This window comes from Gymnodraco acuticeps, unplaced genomic scaffold (genome assembly GCF_902827175.1).
Source record: "Gymnodraco acuticeps unplaced genomic scaffold, fGymAcu1.1, whole genome shotgun sequence".
NCBI lineage: Eukaryota > Metazoa > Chordata > Actinopteri > Perciformes > Bathydraconidae > Gymnodraco > Gymnodraco acuticeps.
This window is the reverse complement of record NW_022991027.1, coordinates 70,504-83,956: the sequence shown is the minus strand read 5'-3', so window position 1 is coordinate 83,956 and position 13,453 is coordinate 70,504. Positions and strand designations below refer to the sequence as shown.

Sequence of the window (13,453 nt, the reverse complement as noted above, 5' to 3'; positions counted from 1 at the left end):
GCTCATTAAAAGAGACAACACACCACTATGAGACACAACACAAAGGGTTTGAACAAACATTCCCTCTCAATCAGAACTGAGGTCAGATGAGCAGTCTGAGAGCCCGATATGATCAGTCCACCAGGATCAACATTAAAACTAAATATGGTTCCAGGGCAGGCTAACCGAGGCTAACCAATGAGCTAACCGAGGCTAACCAATGAGCTAACCGAGGCTAACCAATGAGCTAACCGAGGCTAACCAATGAGCTAACCGAGGCTAACCAATGAGCTAACCGAGGCTAACCAATGAGCTAACCGAGGCTAACCAATGAGCACTCCTGGCAGGACAATAAGCTCCAGCTCAATTCTCTCACTGAATAAAACAAAGTGAGTGAGGGGCTGCAATATAAGAGGGACAGAAAGAGACACTTTGAAACTGTTCAATTGTTATGATGTAAAGACTGATATTGTTCTATACTCGGCTGAAACTGTTAAGTCATGATGTGAAACAGTTAACAAAGAAAAAGGGAAACTCAAGCTGCTGCTACACTTTATTTTATTTATCTAAAATTAAGCACTTTTAAGATGCACACATTTTCAAAAGCTATTTTATTTATTATATATCCACAGTATTGACTGTATATCTGTAGTTCAATGTTAATTGACAATAAATATTGTTGTTTATGAATTGTACTTTCTTTATTTGATTGGCAGTCAGCTGTTGATTACATGCAGACGTTGATAAAGCTACTTCAATATATATCACACTCATTCATAAAGCAACTTAGACATGTTGAAGTTCCGGACCTTTGCAAGGGGACATTTTCTCTAACTGGACCTCGTCAAATTTGAGTTGAATACCCCTGGTATACATGGTGTGTGTGTGTCTCTCACCCTATCTTCACGGTGTCCAAAGTGTGGCAGGGGGTCCCGTAGACGGGCACTTTCCCCATAATGAACATCATGACTTCAGCTCGCTGGTAGTCGGGCAGGTTTCCCCCGAAGAAGCCTGGCAGGGAACAGGAGAGACGAGAGACTCAGCATTCAGACAAATAATCATCAACGCTTTTGTATCGTTCAGGAGCAACGGCTAAAGGGCGCACATCTTACGCTACGTGGCCAAGACATTTTCCAGAGCATCTCAACGTAATGACTTTTTATGAAACTCTCAAAATTATGACTTTTTCTGAAAGTCTTCATTTTTTCTGAAAATCCTGACTTTTTTCTGAAAATCCAACACTTTTCCAAAAAATCTCGAAATTAATTATTTTTCCCAAAAATATCAGCATTTTGTATTTTTTCTGAAAATATCAAAATTTGGATTTTTTTCTGAAAATATCAAAATTCCGACTTTTTTCAGAAAATATCAAAATTCTGACTTTTTCACGTAGCCAAGATGGCGCATGTTGAATATGAGAAATGTCCGGCGTCATTAATAGAAGTCAAAAAGTGGAAAAGGGAAAATTGTGTATCATGAGAATGCAGCTTTTCGACAGCCAGTTCAAACTGCCATACTTTGCATTAGGAGGCACTTATGGACTCAAAATAACACATGTAAGGTACAGAAGAACACGTATCCATGGTGACGTATCCATGGTCTGGGTGATGGCGTTCTGGACGTCCACGACTCAGCACTCACACAAAGTGATTGTCAACGTTATTTTTGTTCATTGTGCAGCCCTCGATTGGGCGCCAATTCTCCCAGCAGTGAATCACTCTATCCAAGACGGCGGACCAATTGCTGCTTCCCTCCTCTTTTTCTCTTTCCACTATAAAATGCTTAAAAACACTAACATTTAGAATGAATAAGGGGTCTATTAAAGGTTGTATTTATGGTACATTAAATGGTGCATTGATGGCCAATTTAAGGATGCATTTAGTGGTGTTTCAGTGGCTCTGACATCTATCTATCTCAAGGTCACGCAATTTACGCTACGTTGCCAAGATGGCAGTTGAATGTGAGAAATGTCCAGCAAGTGGAACGCTGGTGAGCAAAGAGAACATTGTGTATCATGTAAATGCAGCTTTTTGACAGCACTATCAAGACACTCAGTTCAAACGGCCATACTTTGCATTAGGAGGCACTTATGGACTCAAAATAACACGTGTAAGTTACAGAAATACACGTATCCATGGTGACGTACCGATGGTCTGGATGATGGCGTTCTGCACGATCCTCTCCTCGCTCTCTTTGCTGCGTCCGGAGGAAACGCTGCTGCTCGAGTTCCTCCTCAAACCTTCTCCTGTCTCAAAGTCCACGCTCATCCTCAGGTGTTTCAGCAGAGTGTTGAACACCTCCAGCACCGTGGGGCCTACACACATGCGCGCACACAGAGACACACACACACAAAATATATCTAATATTAATATGTTTTTGATCTAACATAACATTAGATTTACAACACATCACTTTCCATATCTCACAGTGGGAGTTATTGAACCCTCCAACAGGATGTAATCAAGCCCTCCAAGTGTTCATTTGATTTAGGGACTAAAACCAAGTGACTCATTCTTTGATCACAAACATTTACAGACAGGATATTTAGTTTCAGATATCTTTAGAAAACAACCCAAACAGTTCTCTCCTCCACGTATAAAACTAAAGGAACTCTAGAAGCTCCTCTACCACAGGATCTGCTGAGAAAAAAATACACATAATCCGATCATCTACGGCACTAAAACACACATTTTGTGACTAAGGCTGCAGCCACACGAGGTCAAAAACGGCCGTTTGCGTTACTGTTTAGTGTCGTATAGACCATTCGGCCACACGAGGTCAAAAACGGCCGTTTGCGTTACTGTTTAGTGTCGTATAGACCGTTCGGCCACACGAGGACGACCGAATACGGCACTAAACGACTGAGGAAACGATAACGGGTCCCAAGGTGGATAGAACGGCATACGCAACGCTCTGGGGGGTCCAACAGCTCCGTGTGTACGCCCTATACGATCATTTTCTGATAATGATTGCGCAATAGCCCCCGCCTCTCCCCACCTCTGCTGCTCACCCCCCGCGTCAAAGTAAACTGCACACTGAATTCAGATTATTTATCTTTCTCTCGATATGGACATAAACGCGAGTGAAGTCTAATCTGACAGGACGGAGACACCTCTCAAACTACCTAAACTAGTTATAAATATGTTTATTATTACTGCCGGGTCACTCATTACTGGATCAGCTGCTGCATGAGACAGACACTGGCGCTGTCCGAAGAGAGGGAGGAAAAAGAGGCTCCGTGTATTTTTATTATTATAATATATAGAGTCATTATTCATTTGTTTTAAAGCTCAATAAATAACAAAGAAGACCTTTGACCGGCACTTTTATAATTTTGTCGGAAGGTTTAAACTTTAATACACGTTGACTGGCGAAAAACTCTGCCCGGTTCCCTCGGCCCCCACCGCGGAGAATAAACAGAAGGGCAACCATGACAACCATGCTTCTTCGCTGCTTTTGTGGAGGAAGTTACAGCGCCACGTACAGGCTCCTGCATGTACTGCAGCTTCTCCAGCGGTTGGAGCTAAACGGAGCGGTCTCGTGTGGGCAGACACTATCCGGATAACTATTGCGTGTGGACGGAAGCTTGTTTGTGATTGCGTTTGCGTTAATCCTATGCGTTTAGACGTTTTTGTCCTCGTGTGGCTGCAGCCTAAGAATCACGTCCTAATCTACATAAAAAACTTCCCCCACACATCCATGGATCTTCACAATGATCCATAAAGACAAGTGTAGGTGTGTGTGCGTGCGTGTGTGTGTGTGTGTGTGTGTGTGTGTGTGTGTGTGTGGGGACTTCTCTACACATGTAATCTAAATAAACCACACTCATACTGTACCGAGCCACAGATTTGGAGGCATCCTGATTTCATTTTCAAATCCAAACCCTTCCCCTTCTTTGGTCTCTTGAATCATTCCTGTCCAGGCGGCATGATATTAATTCATTCAGGTAAATACAACTCAATACATAAAGTGTTTTTAAATCAATGGGATGCCTACAGGGAACCAGATGATTGTATTGTTCTCATCTCAAGGGGGTTTGAATTCATGATTATTCAATTAGCAGGCAATTACACACACAAACACTTGAGTGGAAAGAAACCACTGAACAAACGACGGTGAGGTCAAAACACATCTTTTTAAAACACCTGTTTCCTGTTAGAGATAATACAATGAAGATAAATAATAAATGGTGTTATTATATATTGTATTTGTTCCCTGTACAGCACTTTGGTCTATTGAGGTTGTATTAAGTCCATCCATCTTCTCCCGCTTATCCGTGGTCGGGTCGCGGGGGTAGCAGTTCCAGCAGAGAGCCCCAAACTTTCTTTTCCCTGGCGACATCAACCAGCTCTGACTGGGGGATCCCAAGGCGCTCCCAGGCCAGCGAAGAGATATAATCCCTCCACCTGGTCCTAGGTCTACCCCTTGGTCTCTTCCCAGCTGGACGTGCCTGGAACACCTCCCTAGGGAGGCGCCCAGGTGGCATCCTAACTAGGAGCCCGAACCACCTCAACTGGCTCCTTTCGACGCGAAGGAGGAGCGGCTCAACTCCGAGTCCCTCCCTGATGACCGAACTTCTCACCTTATCCCTAAGGGAGACACCAGCCACCCTGCGGAGAAAACCCATCTCGGCCGCTTGTATCCGCGATCTCGTTCTTTCGGTCATGACCCATCCTTCATGACCATAGGTGAGGGTAGGATGAAAATGGCCCGGTAGACAGAGAGCTTTTCCTTCTGGCTCAGCTCCCTTTTCGTCACAACGGTGCGGTAAAGCGACTGCAGTACCGCTCCCGCTGCTCCGATTCTCCGGCCCATCTCACGCTCCATTGTTCCCTCACTCGAGAACAAGACCCCGAGATACTTGAACTCCTTCACTTGGGTAAGGACTTATTCCCTACTTGGAGTGGACAGTCGTATTAAGTGTGCTATATAAATAAATAAAGATTGAGATAAGATAATGATAAGGGGATGGTCGGGTAAGAAACAATATGTCGGCCTTACAGATGTAGGACTTGTGACGACTGTACGTTGCTCAAAGATGGAACAAAGTCAAGTGGCTTTTTGATATCTTAATATGAAGAAGGTGGTGTTGTGTTGCGTTGGATAGAGGTGTGCAGAGAGTTGTTGGAGGTTAGAAAGGACAGTTAGACGGACAGGAAGTGGTTCAGGTTGGGGCAATTAATCAACATGTAACCAATGTTGCATTATGGGCTGAAATGTGGTAAACGCTCATTTCTTTACAGGCAAAATGTGTTAATAATCTTCTGAATGAAGTAGTGTGGGGCTTCAGAGGCGTCCCGGCCTTCAAATCATATTAAACAGACTTAAAAAACGTTTAATTTATATTAGTTAGTTGTTCCATATCGTACATTGGGCGCAATATTAGTATTACAAGCCCAGTTTGATTCTGAGATGTCGGACCAGTTGCTGCATGCCTCCTGTTTCGTCTTTCCACTATAATACGTCCGAAAGATAATCTAATGACGATATTGTGAGTATTTCCAGCTAGTGGGAATGGTGGAGTCTCAAAATAAGTAAATGCTCACCGAAGGATACACATATATTATCCGGGATGTATATAAATATTTTTCAATGCACACACAAATTGTATCACGCTTTTAGTGTGTGAATCTGCATTTGGGTGAAGAGTTTTGAGATTTCCTGACACTATTAGATTCGCAATTGCGTTTTTTTAAAGTGTCTGTAGCCAATCAGATGTCTGCTTCATTTTGCATTTACATCGTAGCGTAACATTTTGCGCTGTCCGGCGGCGGCTATCCAACTCAGTTTAGATTGAACCACGCCCAGTTCCGCATTAACGAAGTTCTGCATGATTGCTTCGTGGACGTATAAAGAGAACTTCCCCATTTTAACAACGTCTACACCCTCTAGCTTGGAAAAAAACAATACAATCAATACCATAACAGTCTTCCTCTAAACTCACCCACAGATCCTTTAGCGGCGATGGCCACGGTCTCCAGCAGAACCTGCACGATGCCGGCTCTGACCCGCGGCGTGTTCTTGTTGTTGGTGTCCAGGTGGTTCAGAACCTGCTGGATCACGTGGTGCGAGTGCTGAGCCTGGAGCGGGACAAAACAGACACAGGAGGAGAATGAGATTTATTGTCAATGTTAGACAGAACATTTACCCAGTCCCAAAACAAGACTCTCATGTCCATTGTGACTGAACAATTGGAATTCTGAGATTTTCTGAAAAAAGTTAGAAGTTTCAGAAAAAAGTGAGACTTTTGAGAAAAATGTACAAATCTCAATTTCTACAGAAAAGTCCTAATTTCAGAATAAAGTCATAATTTCAGGGAAAAAGAGCCATAATTTAAAAAAAAAGTTAGAATTCTGGATTTTCAGATAAAAATCTAAATTCTGTAATTTTCTGAAAATAAGTAAGAATTTTTTGAACAAAGTCAGAATGTTTAGATTTATAGAAAAAAGTCAAAAAGAGGAGATTTTCAGAAAAAAAACAGAATTCCGAGAAAAAGTCGGATCTTTTTGAAAAGTCTGAATTCTAAAATGTTCAGAAATGTCGGATTTTCTGAATAAAGTAACAATTCCTACATTTTCAGAAAAGTGTAGGAATTACAATCTGTTGAACATTCACAATAAATCAATGTTAAACAGATTGTCCATTTTTAGAACATGTACCCAGTCCCGTAGCAGGACTCTCATGTAATTGGTCCATTGTGATCATGTGACTGAATGTGAGCGACAGCCTGCTGGCTTTGTGCTTCCTTCCCAGTTTAAATATTTGCAGGAATAATTACCATCTGATTTGCATTGTGATTCTGAGCATCTGACAGTGTAGTACAAATATTTAATTGCTGTACTTAAGTACATGTTTCTGGTATCAGTACTTTACTCCACAACTTATTTTTCTGACCACTTTTTACTTTTACTTCTTACATGTTGAACACAAATACCTGTACTTTCTACTTCTTACATGTTGAACCCAAATACCTGTACTTTCTACTTCTTACATGTTGAACCCAAATACCTGTACTTTCTACTTCTTACATGTTGAACCCAAATACCTGTACTTTCTACTTCTTACATGTTGAACCCAAATACCTGTACTTTCTACTTCTTACATGTTGAACCCAAATACCTGTACTTTCTACTTCTCACATGTTGAACCCAAATACCTGTACTTTCTACTTCTTATATGTTGAACTCAAATACCTGTACTTTCTACTTCTCACATGTTGAACCCAAATACCTGTACTTTCTACTTCTTATATGTTGAACTCAAATACCTGTACTTTCTACTTCTTATATGTTGAACCCAAATACCTGTACTTTCTACTTCTCACATGTTGAACTCAAATACCTGTACTTTCTACTTCTCACATGTTGAACTCAAATACCTGTACTTTCTAATTCTTACATGTTGAACTCAAATACCTGTACTTTCTACTTCTTATATGTTGAACTCAAATACCTGTACTTTCTAATTCTTACATGTTGAACTCAAATACCTGTACTTTCTACTTCTCACATGTTGAACTCAAATACCTGTACTTTCTAATTCTTACATGTTGAACTCAAATACCTGTACTTTCTACTTCTTATATGTTGAACCCAAATACCTGTACTTTCTACTTCTCACATGTTGAACCCAAATACCTGTACTTTCTACTTCTCACATGTTGAACTCAAATACCTGTACTTTCTAATTCTTACATGTTGAACTCAAATACCTGTACTTTCTACTTCTTACATTTTGAACACAAATACCTGTACTTTCTACTTCTTACATATTGAACACAAATACCTGTACTTTCTACTTCTTACATGTTGAACATAAATACCTGTACTTTCTACTTCTTACATATTGAACACAAATACCTGTACTTTCTACTTCTTACATATTGAACACAAATACCTGTACTTTCTACTTCTTACATATTGAACACAAATACCTGTACTTTCTACTTCTTACATGTTGAACACAAATACCTGTACTTTCTACTTCTTACATATTGAACACAAATACCTGTACTTTCTACTTCTTACATGTTGAACACAAATACCTGTACTTTCTACTTCTCACATGTTGAACATAAATACCTGTACTTTCTACTTCTTACATGTTGAACACAAATACCTGTACTTTCTACTTCTTACATGTTGAACACAAATACCTGTACTTTCTACTTCTTACATATTGAACACAAATACCTGTACTTTCTACTTCTTACATGTTGAACTCAAATACCTGTACTTTCTACTTCTTACATGTTGAACGCAAATACATGTACTTTCTACTTCTTACATGTTGAACCCAAATACCTGTACTTTCTACTTCTTACATGTTGAACCCAAATACCTGTACTTTCTACTTCTTATATGTTGAACTCAAATACCTGTACTTTCTACTTCTCACATGTTGAACCCAAATACCTGTACTTTCTACTTCTTATATGTTGAACTCAAATACCTGTACTTTCTACTTCTTATATGTTGAACCCAAATACCTGTACTTTCTACTTCTCACATGTTGAACTCAAATACCTGTACTTTCTACTTCTACATGTTGAACTCAAATACCTGTACTTTCTACTTCTTACATTTTGAACACAAATACCTGTACTTTCTACTTCTTACATATTGAACACAAATACCTGTACTTTCTACTTCTTACATGTTGAACATAAATACCTGTACTTTCTACTTCTTACATGTTGAACACAAATACCTGTACTTTCTACTTCTTACATATTGAACACAAATACCTGTACTTTCTACTTCTTACATATTGAACACAAATACCTGTACTTTCTACTTCTTACATATTGAACACAAATACCTGTACTTTCTACTTCTTACATGTTGAACACAAATACCTGTACTTTCTACTTCTTACATATTGAACACAAATACCTGTACTTTCTACTTCTTACATGTTGAACACAAATACCTGTACTTTCTACTTCTCACATGTTGAACATAAATACCTGTACTTTCTACTTCTTACATGTTGAACACAAATACCTGTACTTTCTACTTCTCACATGTTGAACACAAATACCTGTACTTTCTACTTCTTACATGTTGAACATAAATACCTGTACTTTCTACTTCTTACATTTTGAACACAAATACCTGTACTTTCTACTTCTTACATATTGAACACAAATACCTGTACTTTCTACTTCTTACATATTGAACACAAATACCTGTACTTTCTACTTCTTACATGTTGAACTCAAATACCTGTACTTTCTACTTCTTACATGTTGAACATAAATACCTGTACTTTCTACTTCTTACATTTTGAACACAAATACCTGTACTTTCTACTTCTTACATATTGAACACAAATACCTGTACTTTCTACTTCTTACATATTGAACATAAATACCTGTACTTTCTACTTCTTACATGTTGAACATAAATACCTGTACTTTCTACTTCTTACATTTTGAACACAAATACCTGTACTTTCTACTTCTTACATATTGAACACAAATACCTGTACTTTCTACTTCTTACATATTGAACACAAATACCTGTACTTTCTACTTCTCACATGTTGAACTCAAATACCTGTACTTTCTACTTCTTACATGTTGAACATAAATACCTGTACTTTCTACTTCTTACATTTTGAACACAAATACCTGTACTTTCTACTTCTTACATATTGAACACAAATACCTGTACTTTCTACTTCTTACATATTGAACACAAATACCTGTACTTTCTACTTCTTACATATTGAACACAAATACCTGTACTTTCTACTTCTTACATGTTGAACATAAATACCTGTACTTTCTACTTCTTACATTTTGAACACAAATACCTGTACTTTCTACTTCTTACATATTGAACACAAATACCTGTACTTTCTACTTCTTACATATTGAACACAAATACCTGTACTTTCTACTTCTTACATATTGAACACAAATACCTGTACTTTCTACTTCTTACATGTTGAACACAAATACCTGTACTTTCTACTTCTTACATATTGAACACAAATACCTGTACTTTCTACTTCTTACATGTTGAACACAAATACCTGTACTTTCTACTTCTCACATGTTGAACATAAATACCTGTACTTTCTACTTCTTACATGTTGAACACAAATACCTGTACTTTCTACTTCTTACATGTTGAACACAAATACCTGTACTTTCTACTTCTTACATATTGAACACAAATACCTGTACTTTCTACTTCTTACATGTTGAACTCAAATACCTGTACTTTCTACTTCTTACATGTTGAACGCAAATACATGTACTTTCTACTTCTTACATGTTGAACCCAAATACCTGTACTTTCTACTTCTTACATGTTGAACCCAAATACCTGTACTTTCTACTTCTTATATGTTGAACTCAAATACCTGTACTTTCTACTTCTCACATGTTGAACCCAAATACCTGTACTTTCTACTTCTTATATGTTGAACTCAAATACCTGTACTTTCTACTTCTTATATGTTGAACCCAAATACCTGTACTTTCTACTTCTCACATGTTGAACTCAAATACCTGTACTTTCTACTTCTTACATGTTGAACTCAAATACCTGTACTTTCTACTTCTTACATTTTGAACACAAATACCTGTACTTTCTACTTCTTACATATTGAACACAAATACCTGTACTTTCTACTTCTTACATGTTGAACATAAATACCTGTACTTTCTACTTCTTACATGTTGAACACAAATACCTGTACTTTCTACTTCTTACATATTGAACACAAATACCTGTACTTTCTACTTCTTACATATTGAACACAAATACCTGTACTTTCTACTTCTTACATATTGAACACAAATACCTGTACTTTCTACTTCTTACATGTTGAACACAAATACCTGTACTTTCTACTTCTTACATATTGAACACAAATACCTGTACTTTCTACTTCTTACATGTTGAACACAAATACCTGTACTTTCTACTTCTCACATGTTGAACATAAATACCTGTACTTTCTACTTCTTACATGTTGAACACAAATACCTGTACTTTCTACTTCTCACATGTTGAACACAAATACCTGTACTTTCTACTTCTTACATGTTGAACACAAATACCTGTACTTTCTACTTCTTACATATTGAACACAAATACCTGTACTTTCTACTTCTCACATGTTGAACTCAAATACCTGTACTTTCTACTTCTTATATGTTGAACTCAAATACCTGTACTTTCTACTTCTTATATGTTGAACCCAAATACCTGTACTTTCTACTTCTCACATGTTGAACTCAAATACCTGTACTTTCTACTTCTTACATGTTGAACTCAAATACCTGTACTTTCTACTTCTTACATTTTGAACACAAATACCTGTACTTTCTACTTCTTACATATTGAACACAAATACCTGTACTTTCTACTTCTCACATGTTGAACTCAAATACCTGTACTTTCTACTTCTTATATGTTGAACTCAAATACCTGTACTTTCTACTTCTTATATGTTGAACCCAAATACCTGTACTTTCTACTTCTCACATGTTGAACTCAAATACCTGTACTTTCTACTTCTTACATGTTGAACTCAAATACCTGTACTTTCTACTTCTTACATATTGAACACAAATACCTGTACTTTCTACTTCTTACATATTGAACACAAATACCTGTACTTTCTACTTCTTACATATTGAACACAAATACCTGTACTTTCTACTTCTTACATGTTGAACACAAATACCTGTACTTTCTACTTCTTACATATTGAACACAAATACCTGTACTTTCTACTTCTTACATGTTGAACACAAATACCTGTACTTTCTACTTCTCACATGTTGAACATAAATACCTGTACTTTCTACTTCTTACATGTTGAACACAAATACCTGTACTTTCTACTTCTTACATGTTGAACACAAATACCTGTACTTTCTACTTCTTACATATTGAACACAAATACCTGTACTTTCTACTTCTTACATGTTGAACACAAATACCTGTACTTTCTACTTCTTACATATTGAACACAAATACCTGTACTTTCTACTTCTTACATGTTGAACTCAAATACCTGTACTTTCTACTTCTTACATGTTGAACATAAATACCTGTACTTTCTACTTCTTACATTTTGAACACAAATACCTGTACTTTCTACTTCTTACATATTGAACTCAAATACCTGTACTTTCTACTTCTTACATGTTGAACACAAATACCTGTACTTTCTACTTCTCACATGTTGAACTCAAATACCTGTACTTTCTACTTCTTACATGTTGAACTCAAATACCTGTACTTTCTACTTCTTACATGTTGAACACAAATACCTGTACTTTCTACTTCTTACATGTTGAACTCAAATACCTGTACTTTCTACTTCTCACATGTTGAACTCAAATACCTGTACTTTCTACTTCTTACATGTTGAACTCAAATACCTGTACTTTCTACTTCTCACATGTTGAACACAAATACCTGTACTTTCTACTTCTCTCATGTTGAACTCAAATACCTGTACTTTCTACTTCTTACATGTTGAACTCAAATACCTGTACTTTCTACTTCTTACATGTTGAACTCAAATACCTGTACCTTCTACTTCTTACATGTTGAACTCAAATACCTGTACTTTCTACTTCTTACATGTTGAACTCAAATACCTGTACTTTCTACTTCTCACATGTTGAACTCAAATACCTGTACTTTCTACTTCTTACATGTTGAACACAAATACCTGTACTTTCTACTTCTTACATATTGAACACAAATACCTGTACTTTCTACTTCTTACATATTGAACACAAATACCTGTACTTTCTACTTCTTACATGTTGAACACAAATACCTGTACTTTCTACTTCTTACATATTGAACACAAATACCTGTACTTTCTACTTCTTACATGTTGAACACAAATACCTGTACTTTCTACTTCTCACATGTTGAACATAAATACCTGTACTTTCTACTTCTTACATGTTGAACACAAATACCTGTACTTTCTACTTCTTACATGTTGAACACAAATACCTGTACTTTCTACTTCTTACATATTGAACACAAATACCTGTACTTTCTACTTCTTACATGTTGAACACAAATACCTGTACTTTCTACTTCTTACATATTGAACACAAATACCTGTACTTTCTACTTCTTACATGTTGAACTCAAATACCTGTACTTTCTACTTCTTACATGTTGAACATAAATACCTGTACTTTCTACTTCTTACATTTTGAACACAAATACCTGTACTTTCTACTTCTTACATATTGAACTCAAATACCTGTACTTTCTACTTCTTACATGTTGAACACAAATACCTGTACTTTCTACTTCTCACATGTTGAACTCAAATACCTGTACTTTCTACTTCTTACATGTTGAACTCAAATACCTGTACTTTCTACTTCTTACATGTTGAACACAAATACCTGTACTTTCTACTTCTTACATGTTGAACTCAAATACCTGTACTTTCTACTTCTCACATGTTGAAC

General features: G+C 37.2%; 1 protein-coding gene across 1 annotated transcript in view; it reads right to left on the bottom strand.

Moving 5' to 3' along the window:
• The window catches only part of efr3a (EFR3 homolog A (S. cerevisiae)), a gene marked incomplete at its 5' end in the record, with an annotated part of 98,930 nt that overhangs the window by 22,614 nt on the left and 62,863 nt on the right, over positions 1-13,453 (bottom strand). Inside the window, 3 exon segments of the mRNA XM_034236340.1 lie at positions 876-990; positions 2,126-2,293; positions 5,924-6,059. Coding sequence (XP_034092231.1) covers positions 876-990; positions 2,126-2,293; positions 5,924-6,059 — 419 coding nt within the window.